A 27,495-nucleotide genomic window follows, 5' to 3' on the forward strand; every position below is an offset into this window, starting at 1 on the left:
TAGAGATCATGTCGCAGATATTACGATCACCATCCCTAGGCATGTCCTGTCCCCCAGCAGGACAGACCCAGCAGAGGTGGCAACAGTGGTATACAGTCGGGAGGGAGTTGCCCTGGGAGTCCTCAACATCAACTCTGGCCCCTATGAAGTCTCATGGCATCAGGGTAAACATGGGCAAGGAAACCTCCTTCCTGTTGATTACGAAGTACCACACCTCTCTCTCCCCCCATCCCCCCCACCCCTCTCAACTGATGAATCGATACTTAATGTTGAACACCACTAGGAGGAAGCACTGAGGGTGCCAAAGGTGCTGAATGTACCCTGGGTGGGGACTTCAATGTCCATCACCAATAGTGTCTCAGTAGCACCACCACAGACCGAGCTTGCTGAGCTCTAAAAGACATGGCTGCTAGACTAGGTCTGCAACAGGTGGTGAGGGAACCAGCAGGAGGGAAAAACCTACTTGACCTCATCCTCACCAACCTGCCTGCCGCATGTGCATATGTCCATGATGGTATATGTGGAGAAGTTCCGTTTTCGCATTGAGGATACCCTCCAAACATGTTGTGTGGCACTATCACAGTGCTAAATGGGATAGGTTTCGAAAAGATCTAGCAACTCAAGGCTGGGCATCCATGAGGCGCTGTGGGCCATCAGCAGCAGCAGAATTGTAGTCGACCACAGTCTGTAACCTCATGGTTTGGCATATCCACTCTACCATTACCATCAAGCCAGGGAATCAACCCTGGTACAATGAAGAGTGCAGGAGGGCATGCCAGGAGCAGCACCAGGCATGTCTAAAAATGAGGTGTCAATAAAGGTAAATATGGTATTTTTCAAGTTTTTTCTCCATTCATCAAATTTGGCACTCAGATAAATGGGCCTGTGGAAGCAATGTTGTCAATCTTTTTGAACAATAGAAATTGCTGTAGTTAGGGTGGCACACAAAACGCAACTAGTACTTCTGACCATGCATTTCATTCTCACCTAAAAATGGCACTCAAATTACAGTAACATGATTTCAGTTAGTATAGAGCTAAACATGGAAGACTCCATATTCATACTCTTTCCCTCACTTCCAAACAGTGGACTGCATCTTGTGGCTTTAGTGAGCACAAGTTTTCAAGATGGATTAATGAAGGCAAATGTAAAAAAATAATTGTCATGTAGTCTGTCAGTGTTTGTTTTGAATTCTGACATAAGGGACCCATGAGAATATTAACAATAAAAAAATGATGGAAAATATATATATATATATATGTTTAAAAGATATGTAAAAAAGGTAAAACTAATTTTTATTGGATGAGAAATGAGGTAAGAACAAGTTGGTAAATAAGCTTGAGAAGGTTCTTTTAAAGTGTGGAAAGGGAAAAAGAGCTCTCCATGAACAAGGAAGAAATTCTGGGGCTAGATTAACTCAGATTTAGAGGACCTTACAAAGCCAATTTAAAGCAGTGCATTAAAAAAAAATCGCCATTTGGAATATGAGAGAGTCCAAATATTGGCTTGCCTATTATTTAAGTTTACATTCAAGACCCATCTGGATCATTTTCTTCCAGCTCTCGGCATTAGAGCCTTAGTTCCTTGTTCCTTGTTGAATTGGGAGCCCACTTAATTCTTGAACATTCAATGAAGTCCATTTTTATGAAAAATACTCAATTTTGATTAGCTATTTTACTTCCTTTTAATCCACTCTTAACTGAAATCAAAAGGAACAGCATAAAATTTCACTTATTCTGTTTTCTGTCCATTTCTTCGACTGAAGGCAATGAATCCTTGCTATGATAAGTTCCCATGGTGCCAGTCATACTCTGGTACCTTACCTAGGCATCCATACATGTGTTGGCAGGTTATATGATTGAGCCTGAGCCAAATCATCTTCACATGTATACTTTCAGAAGGAGTTGATGTATAAGCATCAGGAGTGGGAAAACATAGCTGATTTTCATCATCATAACTCCAGAAGTGCTAATTACAACACCACGTGAAGAAATTGGGTACTTCCTGCTATGTATGAAAGAAACTCAACCTGCGAGGATAGCATTCATGAAAAAGGGTGTAGTAATTATTATGGTTTTATTTAGTGTGTAATGTACCTTTAAGAATGCTTTTTAAGGAAGATCACATGATCTTTCATAACCAATAGGAGAGTAGCGTGGGCTACTTCAATAGTTAGTAATATAAAGTTGGAGTTGAAAGCACACATGTAGTAGCACTGAGTACCTTGTAAATAAACTTAATGTCCATCAAAGAAGTGTCTGCGGATCAACTTTATCAATAATAATAACTTGGCCACCACTCAACAAACTGGTGATGAGGTTAAAACGAGATTAAACAGAAAAAATCAATTTGAAAAGAAATCTGCACTGAACCTCGCTCAGTGATAGTAAGTAAGAAGCTCCATTAAAATTGGAGATATCCCCTCTCAAAAAAATGCCGCAATTCAGAAGAATTGATCCTTTTGATCCAGCTACGATGATTGGTCCTATTACATTGAACGTCTCATGTTCTTTTTTCAAGCAAACAAGATTACAGGGGAAGAGAAGAGGTGAGTGATCCTCTTAAACACATATGGGAATAAAACCTAAGGCTTGATTCAAAGTTTAATGGCACCCAGTACCCCAGATTCGAAAAATTTCGATGAATTGGTGGACCTTGCGAAGGATCATTATCAATCAAAGTCCTCAGTAATGATGCAGAGGTTCAAGTTTAATTTAAGAAATAGAGCCCTGGGTGAGACAGTTGCATGCTATGTGGCAAATTTGAAAAAGCTAACGGAACATTGTGAGTTTGATACGTCTCTAAATGACATGTTCAGGGATCGTTTAGTGTGTGGTATGAATGAGGACACTATTCAGAAAAGATTATTGTCCAAAGTGAATTTAGATTTCAAGAATGCGCTAGAGATAGCATTGGCCATGGAAAACACAGTAAGAGATTGAAAAACAATACAGGGCGTGCAAAATGGCTCCGTCCTCCACATCAGGTGGGAAACCCCAGCTGAAATGGGCATGAAAATGCAAGACTCTGCCGAGAAGCGGGAAACAACCTCTGCTAGCCAAAGAATAAGGAAAAATAACTTAGCAGTGAAATCAAAGAATAATTTTAATAAAAGTGGAAACAAGTAGCCTTTTAACGATTGGCAATTTAAAAAAAAACAAATGCTATTATTGTCACAGAAATGGATGTATAATGAGACAATGTTAGGAAAGATTCAAGCAGGTTTGTAAACAAAAGAAGAAGCCCAATGAAACCTACAATGTAGAAGAGCCTGAAACAACAAATTCAGATATTTACTCATTGTTTAATCTGAAAGTTGGAAAGACAGAACCAATATTTGTCACTGTGAAAGTAAATGGAAAACCTGTTAGAATGGAAGTGGACACAGGAGCTTCCACTACAGTAATTGGGGAACATACCATCAGATATCTGAATAATGGTGAACATCAATCAAGTTTAGAAGGAACTGCTGCCAAGCTAAACACATATTCGGGTGAAGACATTCAAGTAAAAGGCATAAGCAGAGTAACTGTCCATTGTGGAAGCCAATCGGCAAAGCTACCCTTGATGGTGGTAGCAGGCGAGGAGCCAAGCCTCCTGGGACGAAACTGGTCAAAGGAGATTAAGTTAGAATGGGCTGAAACTTTCCAGTTGAGAGCAAGTGGGTTACCACAGCTATTTCGAAAGTACGCTACAGTCTTCAAGGACGAACTTGGGAAAATCCAGGGGCTGCTGGCAAAAATTCATGTGGATCTGGAAGCAACCCCACAACTCATGAAGGCAAGACCGGTACCATACGCACTGTGAGAAAAAGTCGACACTGAGCTGGACAAACTAGAGAAACTGGGCATTATACAACCTGTGCAATTCTCAGAATGGGCAGCGCCCATAGTCCCCATCCTTAAACCCGACCAAAGCGTCCGAATTTGTGGAGACTACAAGTTGATGGTTAACAAAGTAGCTAAGCTAGACAGGCACCCCATTCTAAAAATCGAAGACCTGTATGCCAAGTTGGTAGGTGGAACCACCTGCACAAAGAGTCATGCTCATTAACAACTAGAGTTAGATAATGCCTTCCGGGAATTTGTCACAATTAATACCCACAAAGGGTTGTACCAATATACTTGATTGCCTTTCGGTGTCTCCTCAGCATGCGCCATCTTTCAGAGAACAATGGAAAGCTTCCTGCAGGGACTTCCCCAGGTTGTAGTCTATTTAGAAGATGTATTGGTAACAGGATTCACCGAAAAAGAGCATTGGGAAACTTAGAAGTAGCCTTAAAGTGCTTCTTGCAAGCTGGAGTGCGTTTAAAAAAAAAAGAAAACTGCACATTCCAAGCGAGGAAGGTAATCTATTTGGGTCACCGGGTAGATTCACAGGGCCTCCACCCGGTTGAGAAGAAAGTGAGAGCCATAAGAGAGGAACCTGTGCCAAGAACACCTCAGAGCTCAAATCATTCCCAGGAGTGATCAACTATTATGGGCGGTTCTTACCCAATTTGTCTACAGTGCTGCCACCCCTGCATTCTCTACTCAAAGGGAACCAACATTGGGCTTGGAGGGTGCCCCAGAAGGAAGCTTTCATAAAGGTGAAGAAATTGTTGCACTCGTCCAACCTATTAGTGCATTATGACCAGACAAAAGAATTGGTGCTGATGTGATGCATCTCCCTATGGAGTGGGAGCAATGCTCTCTCATCGGATGGATGACGGCATGGAACGGCCCATAGATTACGTATCAAGAATGCTTACCACAGCGGAAAAGGGACACTCGCAGGTAGAAAAAGAAGGCCTGTCCATCGTCTTTGGTGTCAAGAGGTTTCACCAGTATGTACACAGCCGTCATTTTGCGATTGTTTCAGACCACAAACCATTGCTAGGATTGTTTAGTGAGGACGAGGCTATACCAGCCATAGCCTCAGCAAGAATACAACAATGGGCTTTCATCCTGGCAGCATATGAAAATACTTTCGTACATAGGCCTGGCAATCAAATTGCAAATGCTGATGCCCTTAGTCGGTTGCCTTTACAAGAAAATGATGAGGACGTCCCAGTTCCACAAGAACTTGCTTTACTGTTAAATTTCTTAGATTCCTCGCCGTTATGCGCTTGACAGATCAGAGACTGGACAAGTTGGAACCCAGTCCTATCTCAAATACAGAAACAAGTGCTTCATGGTTGGTATTTGATGAAATGAAACCATACTTCAACAGAAGACATGAAAAATCCAGCCAGGATAGCATCTTATTATGGGGAGCACAAGTGATAGTACCTCCAAAGGGAAGGGAGCCACTTTTAATTGAACTACACAGCGCATATCCAGTAATTTCCCAAATGAAGACCATAGCACGCAGCCATCTATGGTGGCCTGGGATGAATGACAAAATAGAGAGTTTTGTGAAGAATTGTGTGCAATGTCAGTAACTGCAAAAGTTGCCATCGACAGTTCTGTTACACCCTTGGAAGTGGGAGCGGTTACACGCTGACTATGTGGGACCTTTCTTGGGAACAATGTTTCTGCTCATTGCTGATGCCCATTCAAAATGGTTGGACATATATGAGATGAAGTCACCAATGTCGATGGCTACAATTGAGAAACTATGTCAAAGTTTTGCCATTCATGGACTACCAGAAGTAATCATTTCTAATAATGGCACAGCATTTACAAGTGCTGAGTTAAAGGGGGTGGAATATAGTAATTATGGTTTTATTAAGTGTGTAATGTGTCTTTAAGAATAATGCTTGTTAAGGAAGATCACATGATCTTTGGTAGCCAATACAAGAGTAGCACAGGCTACCTCAGTAGTTAGTACTATAGAGATAGAGTTGGAGTTGAAAGCACACATGTAGTAGCTGCTGAGCACCTTGTCAACAAACTTAAAGTTTCCACCAAAGAAGTGTCTGTGGATTAACTCTATCAATAGTACCAAGTTGGCCACCACTCACAACAAAGGGGTGAGCTTGGAGTTATGTGGTGACCTCTATTTGGAAACCTAAACGCCAATATTGAGGCTAATATATTTGAGTCATAAAATGTCTCAGGAATTCTGGCTGGTAATGATGGTCTTTTCCTTCCTGATGAAGAAACTCGGCTGAAACACGGACAATTGATTGCAGAACATTAGGAAACACAGTAATGACACAGAATTCCCTGTTGCTCTTATGTTTTAATTGGGTGACCACTAAAATAGCAGAGCAAGGAAGTTGACTCCCATTAGACATCTATATAATAATAATATGCCACAACATAATTTCAGAGCTTTTATTTTTGTTTTAGTCGGACAGTTATGTTGCTTTAGTGTGTGATGATTTCGTTTTGAATTCAGTTTTACATTTAAGATTTAATTGCGGGATATCTTCTGAATAATTTTATTATTGAGCTGTACAATAACCTGTACATTTTTCAGCAAGTTAGTACACTCTACTGCTTTGAAAGTTATATGGCACTTTGAAATACCTCAGGTCCAATATTGATGTATAATGCTTGATAAATGCACAGGGATACTAGCTGACAGGATTAGGAACTTTTCTCATTAGGGTGTCCCTTTGGGATTCAGAAATTGCGTTAGATACAAGATTTAAAGATGGGAAGAGTATTGAAAAGTCATCTGACTTAAACTTTGGTGACTTAAGGAAGGTCTGTGGGTAGAAGCCAAACTATTTCATCACCTCCCTTCTTCAGTGTAAAAATGATTTATATGTAAATACAAAGTGAAAAGCATTATGCCTGATAAGTTTTCTTTTGTATCAATTCATAGAATCATGTGAACAAACTACACATGACATATTTCCTATTCTTGGTACCATTTCCAATGAATTTACAAGTGTAACTGTGACATCCTGTGTAAATATCCATTACAAAATAAGTTACCTTGAGTTTTATGTTGAATAGATTTTTCAGCTATAATGTGAATGTGATGCTGTTGACATCAGTTGAAGCATTTTTTATCAGTGATCTTAATACCTGATGGAAGCTGGTGGTTTTATCTCTGTGTAGTCATCAATCAAAATTTCTGTTGACTTTGCAGCAAACAGGTGTGAAATTGGTTAATGTTTACTAGGTCAATAATAATTCTCATCTTAATGAGGGTCTAATGGACTCTTGTCTGTGACAAGGTTTTGTCTGTTTAGATATTATACTTTGGAATTTTACTTCGCTACAGGAAATCATTCATTCTCAATTTAAATCATGAGAAGATCTGGATTGGAGCAAGAAAGTAAGCTTTATCATGATTTTATATTAATAATATTGATTTCCTTGGGAAATGTTACATGCTGAATGCAGAAGTATTTTATTTCAGCAGTACTCTATTTCTTTGTCTGATTACAGGTGATAAATAACACATTAGTGACACTTAATGCAGATATTGAAGTTAAATGGGATATCTCTTTAAAGTGTTCTTGACACTTTTTAACCTATGGGCTTAATGGCATTTTTCATTTTATTCTGTAATTTGACTGTCAAAAAGTGCAGGGCTGAGTTTTCTGCTACTGCCTGATTCTAATAGAAATGGAAAAGAGGATTTTTGTCATTTAGATAATTTTAATGTCTAAATGAAGTTGCTGCACAAATGAACATTTACAGATTAAAATGCTACTTTTGGAATTTGAAAAAAAAATCTCATTTGATTTGAAAATTACTTTGAAGCTATGCTCCATTTCTGCCATTAGTCTAACTGCTAACAGCTAATGAGGAAGTAAAAGGAATAAATTAATATCTAATATTTGTTCTTGAATTAATTGGGAAATGTGTGAAGTCTTTGAGATTGCAATGAGATTTTAGAAATGGCTATGTCTTCAGCATACATCTCAACTAATGCATTTTTGTGATGAGAGGTAACAAAAGTTTAATGCTGACACTATAAGCATCACTAGCAATTTTTGAATTAGCATGAATTATATAATTTTGAGTGCTCAGCATTATATTTCTAGTCCATGTACAATGACATAGTGGACCCTAATATTTTAGAGCTGAGCTATACTTGGTGCATAGAGTTCCATTTTTCAGTAATCATTGTTCATTGCATTAATAATAATGCAGTTCATCATTTTTATCAAAAACTAAAGTTATTGCTGGTTGTTGGAAGTTTATAATGAGCTAGAGGCATTTTCAGTGAGGCCTGTAAGGACTTACTACCACAGTGCCCTCGGGTGGGAGAGGATGTAAGTATACAACATGCAGCCATGTATTTATATATACAATTGTAACAGCCCCAAAAGGACATAGATAATTTTACAAATTGTTCAGGAAATACATGGTAAAGATGTAAATTACATTTGAAAATTTTCTAAATTTTCTGACTTAGATAAAAAGTATTTGGTAAATATATAATCAATCTGTATTAATATTGCAAAAATAGCATGCACCTCTTTTGATTATTCCTGTTAAAGCAGGAAACTTTTTTTTGCCATGTTCCCCTCTGCGTCTCTTGATGACATCATAGCACCTACTCAGCTATAGATCCACAGTTCCTGGCAGTTCTCCAGTACATTATTCAGGTAATCATTCCAGTGTGGGTCTAGGCAATACCTGTAAGTAAGCTAGTCAACATGGAAGACATCACGCCAGAGTCACATTGTGACCTTCTCTCTGATGTCTGTAGTCAGCTGTTACTTTTCAAACTATTTCCTCACGGCCACCTTCTGTGTTCAGCTACATGGCTGTCATATGCAAATAGAGCAGATTTTCACCATGATAGTAATTCCTGAAAAAAAAACTTGACTTTTTCTTACCACCCTTCTTTTGTCCACAAATTTTTCATCCACATTTTTTACATTGTTCTTAAAACCCTTTTAAAACATTACTTCAGATTATGCTGATGGGAGATAATAGGTTACATGCTTGGTGAATTTCGTAATGACCAATTATAATACTTTAAAAAAAAATCTTCATTTGTTTTTACAAATGGTTAGAAAATTTGAATTCAAGATTGTAATTTAATCCAGGCAAGTAACAAAGTAGTTATATGACTGGACTAGTAATCCAGAGGCCTGACTAATGATCCAGAGACACGAGTTCAAATCCCACCATGACAGTGGGGAATTTAGATAATGAAACTAGTATCATTAGTGACCTTTTAACTATCATATTGTCATAAAAACCCATCTGGTTTACTGATATCCTTTAGGGAAAGAAATCTGCTGTTCTTATCCAGTCTGGCCTACATGTGTCTCCAGATGGAATGATTAACTCTGAACTATTCTTGGTCTAGAAAACCACTCAGTTGTCACCAGCTTCTTAAGTTGTGTGGAAAGAGCTTGAACCGTATTGCATTTTCGGTAATTTCTAATTTGAATTATTATGGAATGCAATTTTACAAATTTTTATGAATGAAGTATATTTTTGGTGAAAAAAATCACCACCTTCTCAAGGGAAATTTGGATTGGCAATAAATGCCAGCCTCACCAGTGACACCTGTATCCTGTGAATGAGTTAAAAAAAAGTTCCACTGTTCCACTGGAGCCAGTTGAGGAAAAAGTTCCCTAGGTTGATTAGTGGGATAAAGGGATTGTCTTATGAGGAAAATTTGAGCAGGTTGGACCTGCTGATTCTGAGGGGGCTTGTTAAAAATGCAAGATTTTATATGATCATTATGTTTGGGATTGTGCTTTAATATAGGGTAAAATGGAGGAATGAAGAGAGTCATGTGACCTATTCTAAATTCTGCTGACAGCAAACTTGGATGGTTTGATTGTTAAGGATTAAAGGGGAGGACCTGGTTGTTTCACTGGGAAGAAGGTGCAAGGTGCTCAATGTACTCAAAGGCAGAAGCATCTGTGCTGACAGTAGATAAGCCAAAGTCCAAAGACGGTGTTAATAATGTCAAGTTTTGTAAACAGTTATGCTTTAATTGTCTATTTAATTTCAAGATAGTAGGATGAAGTTGGGAGTCTGAAGGATAGCTAATCAGCATGTCTACCTGGATGCAAGGCCCATATGATTCACGTTGCCTTGGAGATGGGAAGGGTGTATAGGAAACCATTGCAGGATCAGATTACAAGATTCTCCTAAAAGATATCCCTGAATTTCACAGGCCAGTTTGCTAGGATCCGAGAGACAGAGGGAGTAAATATAGCCAGAAATTCTCCATGGTTCACTGCACAGGAATGTTTGTGCATGGGTTAAAAAGACCAAATTTGTGAGGATTTACCAAAAGGCTGGAAGATTCATCTCGCTTGACCTCGAGGGAGAATCTCCAGGAAAACTCTCAGCAAGAAACACAATTCTGGGGTTATAAGTTACAAGGCTGGGAAAGGAAAAGAATGGAAGTAAACCCTCAGGAGCTAACAATCACTTTGGACTGGCTCTGGGAGAATTGAATGACTATTTAAGGATGCTGTAAAATGTGGGATATTTGGTTATGTAAAAAGCAAAAGGTGAATGTTCTGTTTTGTAGTTTAAAGTATAAGTTACCCCCAAAATAGTGTTTGGTTAATATTGCTTTTAGTTTATTTGTTACAGTAAATGTCATATAACATGAAATATTGGCATGTCATCTTTTCAGCTATTCACTGAAAATGTTATTGGTCTATGGGGATCATAACAGCTTTGACAGGGTAGATGCTGAGAGGATGTTTCCACATGTGGGTGAATCTAGAACTAAAGGGAACAGGTTCAAAATAAGAGATCTCTCATTTAAATTGAAGATGAGGAGGATTTTTTTCTCAGAGGGTCATCAATCTTTGGAATTCTCTATCCCAGAGAGCAGTGGAGGCTGGGTGATGAATATAGTCAAGGCTGAGTTACATAGATTTTTGATCTACAAGGGAGTCGAGGATTATGGAGGCAGGCAGAAAAGTGCAGCTATGGCCAGAATCAGGTCAACCATAATCTTATTAAATGGCAGTGCAGGCTTGAGGGGCCAAATGGTCTATTCATGCTCCTATTTCATATGTTCTTATTCTCTTAAAAAAATTGACCTTTGGGCTACATGCCATTGATTCTCATAGTCCCTATTATAGCGTGAAAAATACATTGACCTTGCTAAAGTTGCAATACACTCAAACAAAATTTTGGATGATACCCATTTCTAGCGAATAGCACTAGGGAATGCTAAGAATGCAAACTTATTAAAGCATTTGATTGAAGTGTGCAGAGTGAACATATACCAAAACAGGTTAAGTTTTTAAATCAACATGAGCACGTATTAATTAATTATGCCACATTAAATGTCACATTTATCCATACATATGCACATCATGAAGCTTGTCAAGAAACTGAGATGTATTCAGAAAAAAATAAAGGTAATCTAATCTTGGTCAATTTGGATTGTTGCATGTAATGTAGACCTGCATTATCGTATTAACTAAAACACAAAGAGTATTGTGTCAGTCAAGAGCCCCTCATCTTGATCAAGCCATCTGGAGACACTGTGATGCTAAGAGAAAGTGTAATTGAATCTCATTGGATATTGATAGAGAACTAGGAATGATTGCCTGCCATCCACTTACCTCGGGATGATTGCATGGCAGTGAGACATAAAAGGAGGGAGAGTGCCAAAATATCTAAGAATTGCAAGGGAAATGGAAAGAAATGTGTAAAAAAAAAGAGAAAATATTTGTATGAACTGTGCTCTTTGGGTTAGCAATTAGTCCTTTCATTTCTGGGACATGAGTTTAAACTTATCTCAGGCTGCTAGGATGAAATATGACTTTGTTCTTGCTGTAAGGAATGTGAGTTTAGCACGTTTAATGTAGTACCCATTGGACACAGACTGAAAATGCAGAGCTATTCAAAGCTGGATGAAAATCTGTAATGTCATTGATGAATACACATAACCATGTGGGAAATAGAACAAAAGAAAAGAACTTGCATTTCAATAGCATCTCTCATGACCTCAGGACACCGAAAACTTTACAGACAATGAAATACTTTTGAAGTGTAGTCACTGTTGTAAATGTAGGAAACACTGCAGACAATTTGCGCACAGCAAGGTTGCACTGATAACCAGATAATCTATTTAAATTATGTTCTTTGAAGATAAATATTGACCAGGGCACCAGGGAGTACTCCCCTGCTCTCCCTCAAAGTAGTACCCTGGGATCTTTTATGTTCACCTGAGAGAGCAGGCAGCACCTCAGAGTAGCATCTCATCGAAAGATTGCCCCTTCGCTAGTGCAGCTCTCACTCAGCATTTGGAGTGTCAGCCTAGATTTTGTGCTCAAGTCTGTAGGGTGGACCTTGAACCCAAACCTTCTGACTTGGAGCAAAAGTGCCACCAACTAAGCTGTAGCTGACCTGAAATACACTGTCGTACAGTAGAGAAAGCTGAAGTTATGGCACTTTTTTGTGGAAGATTTTATTTGTCAAATCTTTTATCCAGAAATGTGCCTTACCTCCAGACTGAGGGCTGCATTTTACCTGCCCCCGCCAAACGTGTTTTCAGCAGGGGGGCTGACTATACTCGAAGGAAAGTACTTCATTGGCTGTAAAGGACTGTTGGGACATCCTGTGGTTGTGAAAGACGTTATATAAATGTAAGCCCTTTTACTTTTGTTTTATTCCCATTGCTCTGGACATGAGCGTGCTGTAAAGACTGGGTCAGAAAAGATGGAAGAAGCACTACAACCTCCAGCATTAACATTTAGGAAAAATCCTCTAGAAGTATAAAATGTTTCTTTTGTCACCTCTTTCTAATAGCAGTTACTAAATAAAAGTTATTTTGTTGTGCAGATGTGAAATAAAAAAGTAGTTCTCTCCATCCTTAAATACATTGATGTTTGTGAAGTATGATGTTCAGCGCTGGTTTAAAATAGCTTTTATGAAATCAACTCATCACATCAGCTAAGGACTTCAACATGAAAATGTATCATAGAAGATGTAGTGATTCATGTAGCACTAAAAGAAAATTCACACCAGCTCTGGCATGAGTCATGAACCCCTAGGTAATACATGAAAAATAGTGATATCGTTAAGATATATTATTTGGGACATATAGAGAACCTTAGAACCACAAAAAAGTTATGGTGCAGAAAGTGGCCATTCAGCCCATTGTGTCTGCGCCAGCCAGAAAAAGAAACTAGCCGCTCATTTTAATCCCACTTTCCAGCACCTGGTCCATAGCCTTACCGGTTACAGCACTTTGGATGCAGATCCAGGTACCTTTTAAGTGAGTTGAGCGTTTCAGCTTCAACCACCAACTTAGGCAGTGAATTCCAGACGCCCACCACCCTCTGGGTGAATAAGTTTTTCCTCATGTTCCCTCTAATCCTTCTATCAATCACCTTAAATCTATATAAAGATGTGTGTGCCTTCTCTTGGTGGGGATTGATTTTGATTTGTTTCCATTCCTGGCAGTAGAAAGTTACAACTTTAAACAAAACTTTGCCAGAGAGATTGAGAATTTAATTCCTGGTTTGATTTATTTTACAATCAAATATCATTATGCATTTACCATAAACCACTGGTTATTCAAACAGTAGCTGCTATCACTGAAGATTTCTCTAATAAGATATGTAATGTCGCATACATAATGTCGATAGGGTCCTCACTGTAATGTAATATTTTTATATTACATCAGTGATGTAAACTAGAGATGTTGGGGGAGGGGTTAAAATCATGTAGAACTCATTGGAAGGCAGCCATTGTATTTATTTCCACTGTAGCTATCTGCAGGCAGTTTCTGCTGTCCTTATGGATGTTCCTCTTGTATCTCAGACTGGTCAATTTCTGCAGACTAAGTGCTCAAATTGAGCCATTTTGTTCACTTTAAAATAAACCCAGGCACATTATGCGTGATTTCTTATTCACCAGCCTGTTCACAGGCCCCTTCCCTGGCTGTGTGATTGTAGAGTGAAACCTTGTGAGGGCCAGTGTTTTCACTACATGCATGTCAACTTCAATCTGCTCCGATTTGGTGTGAAATCTGTGCCATGGTGCGGGGCACGAAGGTCAAACCCTGGTAATTGATGTTGCTTATTCATCTGTTTCCAGTGTCTTTTTCCACACATTGGGTTTTGTTTGGATAAATTGTTTGAAGATTTACTGTAGTTCTTAAAGCCTGAGAAACAGCTCTGGTTAATCCTCAGTGTGGCTCCTGCTGCACAGTTTAAATGTCCCTGGTAGGCAGGAATCTTAGCCCAGTTGACACATAATGTCACTAGACAAAAGATCTTTTCCAGACAAGATGTAGAGGACATCTTCTAGCGTAACAATTAGAGCAATTTCCAAACTAATTTACTATGAAATGAATTTGCAAAGCCATTTAAATGATGTTATAACAATGTTAATTGGTTAAAAATATTCCAAAACACTTCTTAATGATCAAGTATAAGCTTGTTATAAATCACAGCTTAAATTACAAATAATAGTACGTCATAAAAACTCATGCCCAAAATTGATGCTCCTGAAGTTATTCTAAAAGCTTAATTCATTCTATTTTGGATCATTACACACTTTAGTGCTGATGATGGCAAATGACACCATGTGAAAATTAGGTTAGTGTAAATTTTTGGAAGGTATTAACCTGGTAAACCTTAGCATTCCAGAGGAAGCTCCCATCCATATTATACTTATTTTATTGTAATACAAAATTGATTTTTTTGCTTTAAAAAAAATTTTGTGTTACAGAATTATAATGAAGCTTTTAAATAATATAGTTGGTACAGTAAATATTTGAAGCTAATTTGAATTGCCTGTGTAAAGCAGCATTTGGCTTTTTTAATTGGACTGGATTTGTACTTCTTTTCTCTCTGACCATAGTCATTTTAATTTTTTGAAGAAAATTTTGGCAAAATAGGTTACAATTTGTGCTACTAAAGTAAATGGAGGTGTCAAAAATCTGCCTTTCTGTTTATTTTTAATAATTTCTGCCACATTATGCTTTTGATATGTGTAGGCCTGGATAGAATGCAGTATTGCTGTTTCAGCCTGGTGAATCTTGCACAATGGTTAAACAGTATTTAAACTGAGTGAACATGGGGGGTAACCTTGGGATGGGCCTGTTGTAGAAACAAAAGACAAGTTTGTCTTTTGTATGCTCATTCTGCTGACCACCCACCCTCCCCATCCCCCACCCAACTCCAGAATGGACATTAAGGATTTTTGCTGCTGGTACTTAAACATGTACCTGGTAGAACAGTTGACAAAGGAGCATTTTTAAATGCTACAATACATCAATTTAACAGCAAAACTAATTATGGATAGGTATGTCATTTTTTATAGGTAAGATCAGAGTCATTTGGGAGCACAGTCTCCAAAGCAGACCTTTGATGTGGCAATCTTAAAAGTTTTGGATGATTACGCAATAAAGAAAACTTTTAATTGAATGAATTGACTGTAGAATAATACTTAATGATGTTGAAAGCAGTTTGGACTGCGTGAATTTAAAAGGATTAGACTTGCAGGGTCTTGTGAGGTTTGCTTTTCAACTACTGATAACCGACATTTAGTCAATTCAAGGGAACACAACTTTTTCTTCTGAACTGTTTTAATTTGCTAAGTCTAAGTGGTTATGTTTAAGCAATATTATCATATGGTAAAAAGTCTTGAATTATTTTGTTAATAAGGCCCTCAATTACATGTTAATGTCCTGCTAAATATTTATTTCCAGAAAACTACTGGGGAGAAATGAAACTCTTGACCTCATTCACACTTTAGAAGTTATACCTTTTTGACTCCGTTCCAAAAATAATTCTATCCAAGTTGAAATACCTTTTATGTTTTGGCAGTTGAATTTGAAAATGCCATTTACTGTAGCTATGCATGAAGAACGTGGAATATTTTAATCAACGTTAGTACAGGCAGTATATATCACCTCTGTTTTTGACTGGATTATTTCAAAAAATGCTTTCCCTTTGAAAGTTTTGGCAGTGTTGAAATGAGCTGCAGCTTCGGCATTGTGATAGTATTTTTAGTATTTTTGTTGTAGCCAAATATAGTGTTGAATTCTTGAATATTGTGGAATAAATTTGAGTTACATGGAGGGCAAAGAAAATCATCATTCATAGTCCACTGCCACAATGAAAGAACGCTCAACATTTTGTTGCCATAAATGAACAAATCCCTCTACATATTTAAAATTAATTGATCCTTATCCTTTATTTTAAATCATTTCCCCCTCATCTCACTGAATTTCTTTCCCTTCCCTTCCTGGTTGTACTCTCACTTCTTCTCAAATGGAGATTGCTCAATGTATGAGATCTGACAGTAAGTGTCAGCATGTTATTTGATCATTGGGGCAAATGGAGGTCCTTAACCAAAGTGTAGACATACACATCCAGCTGTGGTCACTGAATTGTGATCAGAAAGGCAAGACCCAAAGGGTTTGCTTCTCTCTATCCTAGGGACACCAAGGCCAAATAGTGTCTTTAATACCTACTGAGATTAGATAGCTCAGCACAGGTGAGTGATTGATTGTTGGGTCTTTCTGATATGTTTTATTCAGATTCTCCGTGGATATAATGACAAAATATGTCAGCATATTTTAAGCTAATTTATTTACCTCATTAATTGCTTGGGACAATTATTTGGATATTGCATGTTAATGATGTTGCTTCGAATGTTAATGACACAAGGATGCCCCATAATTGTTAAAATTATAAATATTATTTTCCATTGTTTAGGAGAAGACCCAGATTTTGTGGTGCTAATGATGACAAAACTCTGTGTACGCTCTCACACTCCACTCAAACTGGCAGCAACTTCAGGAGTCCACATGTGCACAGAAAAATGCATAAATCAAGAAGTTACTGTCATTTATTCTCAGCTACTCCAGAGGGTATGCTGCTGAGGCAGCCCCAGACATCAGTTGAGAAATGTTATGAATTCATGATAGCTTCCAGTCTTTCACTGTTAGTCTCAATGTAAAAACCAATGAATAAGTTACACCTTGTTGAATTAAGTGTAACTGGATTTTCAACAATGTGCTAGCTTCATAATTACTAATAAACATCCTCACTGGCCCTGAAACTATTATTTTATATTTATGGAATGTCACATTTCTCCATTATGACAAATACTTTTTTGATATTTTAGCTTCTATCCTACTCCAATCATAATCATTTATTTCACTATCTGAAAATTTAAATTAAAAGTGAAGGAAAAGGTTTGCTGTCCGTGAGAATCCTTCAATGTGATTGCTTATTTATCCTGCTTGCGGACATCACTGTGGCTGGGCACCTGGAGATCACCTTGACTTAGTGCCAGATTTAAACTGCTGTCAGGAAAGAGGAGGTTCATGCCGCAGAGACACAGTTGGTGTTTCTTGCAATTTTTGTATGTGCTACATTTGATTTACCATTTTCATTAATTCTGTGATGTCACTAGACTTGCACATCCAATCATTGCCTCTGATATTTTTCAGGAAGTAAAAGGAAAGTAATGTAATAAATACCAATAAATACCAACGTTCATACACTTATTATTTATAAAGTACCTCATAGAACTCTTGTTAAATGTGAAAGAATTTATTGTTAACACTAGTGCTGGAATACTCATGAGTAAAACGTCAACTGAATAATTTAAAATATGCAGCCAATTTTAAAATGTATTTTTTTACAAATGGCAATGGGGTATAAATCTATGATTTCATAAAGAAAATTCTCTGAGGTCTATGGAAATTTATTTCAGATTCTTTAAATGTCTAAATTAATGGCCTGTTCATACAGATGGGTGAAATGATGTATCTAAATCCTGATCAGAACCCTGTACCATCCTCAGGTCAGATAGATTATAAAAACCTGTTGTTTTCCCTTGTGTTTGAAATAATGGAGTCACTAATCTACTTGATCTACATGAATTAGCTAAAAAGAAAGTGAGTGATGCGTATATTTCAAAGATAGAAGGCACTTGTAAAAGCAATTTCTTTGGGAAAAATACTGCACAGACTTTTAATGAGTACTAATTACCACAGCAGAAAATGTTGGAGGCTTCAATGGATTTACATCGCTGAATGAAAGATCAAAGATTGTGGCACTTGCATTTTAATCTGTTAGCTAAAAAAAATGAATAGGGTGGTGTTAATGGGGCCCATGAGAATGACAACACAGGTGGCAGGGACTTTAATCCCTTCCTTATTGTTGAAGCCCTAGGCCTAGTCACGATTATATAATCAGCCATTTTTATTTCAACTTCATGTTCAAATATTGAGATTGTTTCTCGCCTTGGGTGAAAAGGCTTGAAATTGCACGTAGTGATATGAAATACCTTTTAGCCTGTGTTTGCATTTTAAAGTCTAACTTTTGAAATTTTACTTTGTTGGTTTAAAACGCTTTAAACCATGGAGGGGTGGGGGAAGGGGTTGAGGCAGTTAAAGTGCTTTGATGTGGTCTGATGTAGGGAGTGGCTTAATAGAGGCAATTGGCATAGTTGCGTCAATGACATCAATCAAATACGATTGATCAGAGAAATAGAAATGACAGTTGCTTAGTGATAATTCAGTGTGTTACTTCTATATTTAAACAAACTACCTGTAGTTGATTTGCTCCATCCAGGGAATCAGCCCCATAGAATGTGAAAAAACAAATACTGGTAATTCATGAAATGGAATATATCGGTAATCAGTGCATTCTGAGTAGAGTCACTACAACAAAGACTTGTTCAGTAGAGTTGCACTTTCAAAAAAATAGCTATCAAGCTCTGCAGACAATGACTCCCCATCTTTGGTAGCATAGTGTATAGGGTCATAAACTTAACTGACAGTCCCCATCAGGTCAGTCAAAAGCAATGTTAGAAACAAAGTTAGTAAGGGCCTGGGTCAAGCCGTGCTCTAAAGTCAGTGTTGTCAAAAGCCTCAGTCACATTCATACCTACAGGCAACCTCTGCTGATCCTGAGTCATTAATCAAACTGCAGAGCCAGTCTGACCCTGGCTCCTTCCCTTTGAAGTGTGGTGTCCTTTCCAGCATGAGGAAATAATTTGCTGCCTGATTCAATGAGCCATCAGTGGAGCCAGCAGACCTAATGACATGTGAGAATATTAACCTCCTACCATGAAGAGCTGTGAATCTTGAGAGGCAGTCTATAATTCACCCAGTGCACCGGAGGCACTCTGTCTCACAGCCCCTGTGACAGAACTTTGTTTTTATTCCTGCTTCCTTCTCCTCCTGCAACTTTGCCGTCAAGATTTTTAAAATAGATCTAATCTCACTCTTTTCTCACATCTCATTTCAACTGCCGTCTCTTGCTTCTGCACTTTTATTAAGTTTATTAAAACCAGTTGAATCCTACTTTTTATGGCAGGGCTCTGTTCGCCCATTCATTACGGTCTCTTATCTTGGCAGGCAATCAGAACTGAAAGGCAGCTAGTCCATTATGCACATATGAAGCCCATCACTCCTTCAGCATTTGCCAATTCATCAAACATTTATCATTTGCCCTCTGAACAGCATGTCAATTTGCCTGTCACTCCCCAGTCTGTGCTGCTTTGTTTGAATCTAAACATTGCCTTTTCACACTGGTGTTGTAGACCTATCCTTATAACACATTGCCCCCTCCCTTTAAAAGAAAGTCTCCTCGGTGCTCAGCAGGGAGGGCAGTTGCCACTGCCTGTTGTATGCAACATTTTTGTAAGATAATGAGGGTGAAGTGTGAGCCATAGGCAATGATTCTGGGATATTAGGTATGACAGGGAGCTTGATCATAATTATCTTAACGAGGATAGGGTTAATTACAGTGGAAACTTAAAGTTCTTTCCATTTGAATCGAGCAGAATGAAATGCAGTTTGATGTTTTGTCATCTTGATGTGACTTTGGAAATTGCGATGTAAATCTCTTGGCTATGCTGGGATTCCTTTGGGAGAATGGTGTGAGCCTTGCAGTGAGATAAAGGAGATGGTACCTGTGGGTGAGATAATGGGCAGCTTTCAGGTCATTAGAGCTGTGTGAATAGAAAGACACAGTAGGCAAATAACATTGCTCGTCAGCTTTCCAACAAAAACTGCACTAAAACAACAATCAGTCATTACGATTCATTTTGTTTCAAACGTGGTGGGAAAGTGTGAAAATATCGAGGAAGAAAGAGAAGACATTTAAATAAAATGCAGATTTCTGTAAGAAACTGTTAACACCCATGATTCCCTTTCTCTTCTTTTACCCCACTCCACTTCCCTTAGCTCACAGTTGTGAATTTAGCTGATTAAATCACAAAGTGCATATTGAGCTGATGACATGAAAACAACAATTAATAAGAAAGCCCTTGTGTGATGCAGCTCCTTTTAACTGAGCAGCTAATAACATTACATGGCAAAATTATCAAAATCAGACAGGTGTAAGGGGATTTGTGCAGAATTTGCTCTGCCTGTTTCTGATGCTAAAACAAGCTTTAATAGTGAGCCTGGCCGTTTCAATGGGCAACTCCCTCTAGTGTTCCAGAGCCTTTGTCCCACTTCATGCTATGTCATTTTGTTTTATTCTTCCCCTGAAGCATTTAGATGTTTTTTTTTCATTTGCCAGTTCCAATCCATTTGCTGATTCTTGTGATAAGAATATTCTATTTACATAGCATTATTGGTAAACAATAAGTGCTTTTATATTTAAATATACTAAAACATGGGATTTGTTGCTATAAACCTATGAGTCTCCTAGGAGGCTTTCCAGGTACAGAAAGGTGAAGAGGGGGGTTTCTTGTGTTTCTCATTGGTAACAGAAGCCTTATATAATAAATATAGCATTTAATTTTATTTCTTCATCTCTTAAGATTGCACAGTGGTCATATTTGAGAGTGATGGCAAAACTAGATTCATTAGCTGCACAGGAATGATATTTGGACTGAATGATGGATGACAAGTTAAATTTGTGTCCAGGGAATGAAGGTGAACTGTGACAGAGTTATTTATCTTGGGAATGAAGGTTTGGGTCAGAGAAGGCTGGGTGCCTCAAGGCACAAGACATTGACAAATTCATCCTGTAGGCCGCATATCTGAAGCCTTTTGTTTTAGATCCTGGCTACTCACTAAGTGACCCCCATCCTTCATCCTGCCAGAGTGTGAAAAATGTGAGCCTGTGCCAGTGCACTTTCTGATACTAATTCTTGTCATTCACTCGCTTGTCAGGCTAAAACCAAAACTTTCCAGCTCGTGAAAGGGAAGGTTGAAATATTTATATCCGTGGATAATGGCCTTCCTGATTTAGTAGCATATCATTTTTCCTGTTCCCTTATTGTTACAGGTCATTGGAAGGGCTGGAAGAATTCATCTGCCTGGAAGAACTAATCCTGGACAACAATCTTCTCAGAAATGACCTGAAGTTGCCTAGGTTACCACACCTTCATACCCTGACAATCAACAAGAACCAAATATCCTTTGCACAATGACATTGTAAATTATGTAGCATCCAAATTAGAGGAAATTAGTTGAAATTTTATTCATGTGCGTATGTGTTCTTTTCAAAGATGGGCATACCAGAAATTAATTAGCAGTATGTTAATTTACAAACTCAAATCATCACCGTTTGGAGTCATTTTGTAAGCATTAATGGAAAAAAAGTGTTTTTTTAAAGGATTGCAAGAGTTTGTCTTGGATGGAAGGGGGCCCTCTGCTGGAATAATAATGAATGAGGTAAAATCAGGCCCATGGAGAATACTAAATGGGGTAAAGGGCAAGAAATTGGCACTTGTATATAAATGGTGTTCATTGCAGTATATATTTTAATTATATTGGGATAAATGCTATGTGAAATATCCATTAAACAATTCTAGAAGGAAATGAGAAAACTGAAGATTTAGGAAATATTCACTACCACACTTTCAAAAAGACCAGATGTCACCCCCATTTCCCATGGATCTTCCTTCATTAAGGTATTGCAATAAACATTATTCATAGTATGATTTTTGTACAACCCCCTAAAATACCCCACAGAGAGGCAATTTTTGCTGTTTATTAAATTAACAGGGCCCAGCAGAGTCAGTGAAAGTTCAGCAACATTGATTTTCAGAATTTACTGGAGATATAATTCTGACTGTGTAAAAGTATCAGCCCACTATTTATATTCTTGTGGGGAAATAAGGCTGTTATTGTTTGCCACTGTAGACTCATTTTGCAATGGACTGAATGTATTTGTGATGGATGTAGTGTGAACTAACTGTTTGTTTCCTTGTTGGAAAAGTTTCAGTTTCAACAATTGCCTACCATTTAGCCACACAACATCCATCATTTTGTCAATGTTTTAAATGTTTCACACTGAACCTTTGAAAGAAAGTGAACTAAAAAGAGGCACATTCTTTCAATATATGCCAAAATTCTGACATGTGTTAGCCGTGAATTGCCCCTTAAACAATAACTTTGACAAGTCTTGAGTGCTGCAGTAAATTTGATTGTCAGCTCCTGATGTATATGATTTTGTTTTACCTATGACTGCTTCCCTATAAATGCTATTTCATTAATGTGATTGAATCCTTAACCATGACCTTTGACACATAACTGAATTAGACAGCCTTTTGGATCATTTAGCTGAAGTGGTGCCTTGGCTTAAGTACCTCAGCCTCCTAGGAAATGAAGCCTGCCCCAATGAACTTGTTAGCCTGGACAACGATGAAAGTGACTACCAAAGATACAGGTTAGTTGTACTTGTTGCTAAGAGATAAGCGTTGTTACCTGATAAATGCCTTTCAGTTATCTGCTGGAGAAATGCATAAAAATATCAAGGTGTTCCTTATTATTTGATGTTTCTTAACTTCCAGGCGATGGAAGCAGAGTCTTTGAATAGTTTTAAGGCAGAGCTAGATAGATTCTTGATTAACAAGGGGGTGAAAGGTTATTGGCGGTAGGTAGGACTGTGAGGTTGAGGTTACATTCAGATCAGCCATGATCTTATTGAATGTCAGAGCAGGCTCGAGGGGCCGAGTGGCCTACTCCTGCTCCTAATTCATATATCCGTATGTATTTGTTCATAATATACTAGCTATTAATCATTTAAACGATAGGCATAGCTTGAAAAAATTATTCAGTGGCAAATATGCATGGTTCATTTAGTGGTGTCAAAAAGACATATACAACTGGTAACCTTTATAGGGTGTGATATAATATTTATAGCCATTGATCAGAAAAGAAGCACATCTAAAATACTGCAGTTAAACTTTCTACTGTGTTCTTTTAAAGAAAATAAAGAAAAGTGGTGCAAACTTTTGCAAAGATTACAGTATGGTTTATGCATGTGTTTTAATAAAAATTGTACTAAAGGAAAACTTTTAGTTCTAAAAGTTAAATCTTACATTGAAAGTACAAACATGTAGCCATCATGACATTAGGTTATTTAATCAAAACAACACTGCAGGCCCTTTCTGTCCAAATATTGTTTGCATTTTGCAATAGCAATAAACTACATTGACATCATAAATGGCAACATGTGTGAAGTTTTGCTGCAATATAATAAATTACTTTATCTTAGTACAGGAACAAAATTGAAATCTATGATTTTGTTATGAGAATAGTCATTTGCATAGACAGGATCTGCAAAACTTTGGGAAAAACTGGGGAAACCGGCAGACCCTAAAGTGACTACATTTTTTATTAATGTATCTATTTTCCTGCTCATGCTGTGTTCAGTTTTATTTTGAGCAGTCTTAATACCAAAATGCCGTCATGTTTTGGCTCAGTTTCAGTCCTCTCCCCCCACCTTTGTCCTCAATGGGATTAAGTTCTTTAAAATGTCCTGCCAACATTATTTTTGAGCTTATACTTGACCTCAGTAGTGTCCTTCATTAAGAAACTTAGCTTTTGTTGATTGAGAAGATCCAACCCCTTAAAAATCTCAACTAGTTAAAATTGTAAGCGTCTGAGCCATACCAACCTAGAAGCCCAGTCTACTTCCATCTCAAATGAGATTGCTGATCTTAACTGGGGCATTGGCAGAATACTAAAATTGGGCTGATTAATACGGGTGTTATAGTGAGGGAAATCGGCCAGGGTTCCTCATTTTGTTCACTGTTTAAAATTTGTGTCAACCACTGTGGAAGCCCTTGCCAGGTAAGGGCATGGGTGGACCCAGCTGCGATGTGACCTATGATTAAATAGTCTGCTAACACTGCCTTGGCTCGCACACGAGTATTGGCCACTTTGGCGAGTCCTGAAGGATGCATAGCACCTGTGGTTTGGGGGTTGTTGGGGGGTGGGGAGTACAGTGGTGGGGGGTGGTAGAGAAAACCAGCAAAGAGAAGGAGAAAATTAATGGAAGGGGAATAAAAAATTAATGAAAAAGAAAACAGGTGGAGAGGGGAAATAGGATTCAGCAAATATAATCATATATTTGGCCTTGGCTCTAGCATGTATGAAGCTGGATTATTTATTCTGGTATTTATTCTTTAAGGAAGCGACAGACATGGTGGACAGGGCAGTGGATGTGATGGATATGAACTTTCAGAAAGGAAAGTTCATATCCATCATCAAGGTATCAGGCAGGAAAGAATTGGAGAGCAAAACAGGAATGGAATTGAGGGAAGGGTAGTAAATTGGAAATCAAAATTGGTAAGAAAGGTGGTAAGAGAGAGTAGAAGTTAAGGACAATTTTGCAGCAATTGAAAATGTCAACTGTACCCCATAGAGCTCTGTTCTGGGACTACTTCTGTTCATTATGTGTGTCAGTTATTTGGATATAAGGCTGCATAGGGAGTAGTGCCCAAATTTGTAGACAATATGAACATAATCAGAAGTAAAGGAGACTACAAATAAATGGCAAATGGATTTTGGTATTGGTAAACATGAAATGGTACATTTGATGTGGTGGAGGAGATGGAGTTTGGGAGGAGATCTTAAACCCAGTACCTGAAGTGGATAAAGCGAATAAACTGCAGGTTTTTTTTTATCATGGTAAATAGCTTTCTGATACTGTGTTGGCTCACACATGAGGAACACTTTCATGCAAGATTTGTTGGCCCATGAGCAAAATGTTCCAGGTGGCAGCACTCTATTAATACTGTTTCTTCTCATCAAGCCATCGTTAAATTTTGTAAATGATTTTCTCAACTATTTAGCAAAGGAAGAAAATTTTCTTATTGGTGAATAACTTTCTACCGTATTTATAGATACTGCTGAGTCATAGGGCTGAATTTTACATTGTGAAAGCAGGACTGCTGTAGTTTCGCAGAAGCATAATATCCAGTGTGATGACATCGGGTTGTGAACTCGTCATCATGCTGGTCCACAATAATATGGTAGGGGGGACAGGTTTCGAAATCGGCAACTTACCTGCCATTTTGAAATTAATAATTAAAGGCCGTTAAAGCTAGTTAGCAGTCCGATTGACGGCAATAAAACATTCCAACACTATAATAATAAGATAGGTGTATGACCGGTAGGAAGCACCATCTTTTTCAGGGCCCCATGAAAGGTCGGATAGAAAGGCTGGAGGTGGGCCTATGCCTGACTTTAGCAATAGAAGCTGCTGAGTGTTATTTCTTTCAGAAATCTTTGCTATTCATAAACCTCTGATCATATTCAGGGCTATCCCTCAGGGGAGGGTCCAAAAAGTTGGTGCTCCAGTCATCTTTGAGCATTGCATTATTTGTGGTGGGGAATGATGACCCTATATATATTCTGTGGGAGGTACCTCCTCCAGTGAAGGGAGGAGGAGAAGGAGGGAGGCCAGCTGTCCAGGACAGGAACAACATAAGTTGCAGGAAGGCAGGCAAGCTGCTGAGGAGTGAGGGGCTGTGGGAGAGATGCAACAGCAGGCACTCCAACGTAGGTGAAGGCAATACCCTGCAAATTGCATTTACAAGGTGTGAATGTCATCTTTAGATGATGGAGTAACAGTGTCTTCGTAGACTTCACCTTTCACAAGAGAGAGCCTCCAATTGTGTAGGTTACCACCTGATGCCTGTGGTATTAAAAGTGACAGTCGTGTTGAACTTCTTCACCTCCGGGTCATTTCAGGCTGCCTGTGGAGACCTGAGTGGGATCAGCCAGCCTGTAGCATGTCACAACATAAAGGTATTCAGAGATGCCATGTTTCGACGTGCCTGCCCATCACTATATTTCCTTCACTACAGAAAACAGCAGTCAATTGGAAAGAGCCAGAGGCTTTGCAGGAATGGCTGGTTTCCTATAGATGCAAGGGGTCATTGATTTTACCCATGTAGCCATCAAGGCAACCAGTAGTGCATTCAGGAGCTTTTATAAACTGCAAGGGGTTCCAAACAACAAAAATGTATAACTTTAATTTTAATTTATATTTATATTTGTGTGTTAGAAAAAGTGGAGTATGGTTTTAGTTTCATTTAGATTTTTTTGTGTGAATTTGGTGCCTGGAGTCTAGGGGGCCTCCTAACAAAAAGATCAGATTTTTTGAATTTGTTCGTATATGTACATTTTTAATGAGGTTTTCCAACTATTGATGTGAAGAGAGGGGTTAAAAAGGAGTTGGAAGCTTAGCGATTTGGAAAAGAAACGCAAAGTAGAATAAACTGTGCTGTTGCCTAGCAACAGGGGTGCAGTGACACACAGAGAAAGACAGAGAAGTAGCTCAGTGTGTATGTCAGAGAGTGAAGACAGGAGTTCTAAGCTCTCTGATAAGAAATATTGCAAGGCTGCTGGGGACTGAGTTTAGAGAACTTTTGTTTGCTCTGCAGTTGAAGTAATAGTGAGCTTAGAGTGTGGTTTTGAGTGTCCCAGGGAGAGTTACCAGTTACTGGGGAAAAAGCATCTAGTGAATGCTCAGAAATCTGCCAGAAGACGACCATTTGCAACTGGGCCAGTCCAAGCAAGAAGCCTTGGTGTTAAGATAGTGGTAAATCTTCACTGAGGTTTTGTGTCTGTAAGGGTGTTGATGGGATAAAAGGAATGGTATAGGTTTGCATCATTTTCCGGCATTTGTATTGAGATCTTTCCAACCTTTTTGTCTGGTGTAATATAGTTCATTTTTCCCCCTGTTTAATAAATGCTTTATTCTTTATGTTAAATGTTCATCAGTAAACTCCTGTGAATTTGTTCAGTAACTTTCTTCCACAGTTTCTAAAAAAAAAAGTTAAGACCTATCAAGCTAGGTTTCACTCTGGAATCTGACTTGTTCAGTATTAACATCAGCTGGGATCGTAACAAAGTGGGGGCTCTTGCAGGATGCAACAAATCTGTGAATTTCAGTGGGATCTGTGAATCCTTAAAGATATGAGTACACTGAGATGCTGGGCATAGGAACAGGATTTGCTGTGAAGTATATTACACTGGTTGGAACTCAAAGATGGCTTTGACTATTGCTGGGAGTAGAAGGTGTAAGAGTGGATTATTTGAAATCCTTGACTCAGGCTAAACTGAAAGAGCTAGCATATAAATTGAATGTAGAAATAAAAGCAAGATTTTATAAGGATGATATGATTAAAGTAATTACTCAGCATTTAGATTTAGATTGAAATTGATGTCTCACAGCTAAGAGTTAGCAAAAATTCAGTTGCAAATGCAGCAGATTAAGATAGAAAAAGGGATGAAAAAACTTGAATTGGAGGAAAAAGAGAGACAAAGAGAAATGAAAAGAACTCGAATTAGAAAGAAAGGAGAAAGAAAAGAAAGAGCAAAAGAAATTGAAATGTGAAAGCTCGAGTTTCAAAAAGAGAAAGAATTCAAACATGACTT

At 38.2% G+C, this 27,495-nt stretch overlaps 1 protein-coding gene across 1 annotated transcript in view; it reads left to right on the forward strand.

Moving 5' to 3' along the window:
- lrmda (leucine rich melanocyte differentiation associated) overlaps positions 1-27,495 on the forward strand; it is a 1,010,599-nt gene that overhangs the window by 620,004 nt on the left and 363,100 nt on the right. Inside the window, exons 4-5 of the mRNA XM_078530808.1 lie at positions 21,104-21,230; positions 22,350-22,489. Of these exons, the coding sequence (XP_078386934.1) occupies positions 21,104-21,230; positions 22,350-22,489 (267 nt within the window). The remainder of the gene's footprint in view (positions 1-21,103; positions 21,231-22,349; positions 22,490-27,495) is intronic.

This window comes from Cetorhinus maximus, chromosome 27, assembly GCF_964194155.1.
Source record: "Cetorhinus maximus chromosome 27, sCetMax3.hap1.1, whole genome shotgun sequence".
NCBI classification, from domain to species: Eukaryota; Metazoa; Chordata; class Chondrichthyes; order Lamniformes; family Cetorhinidae; genus Cetorhinus; species Cetorhinus maximus.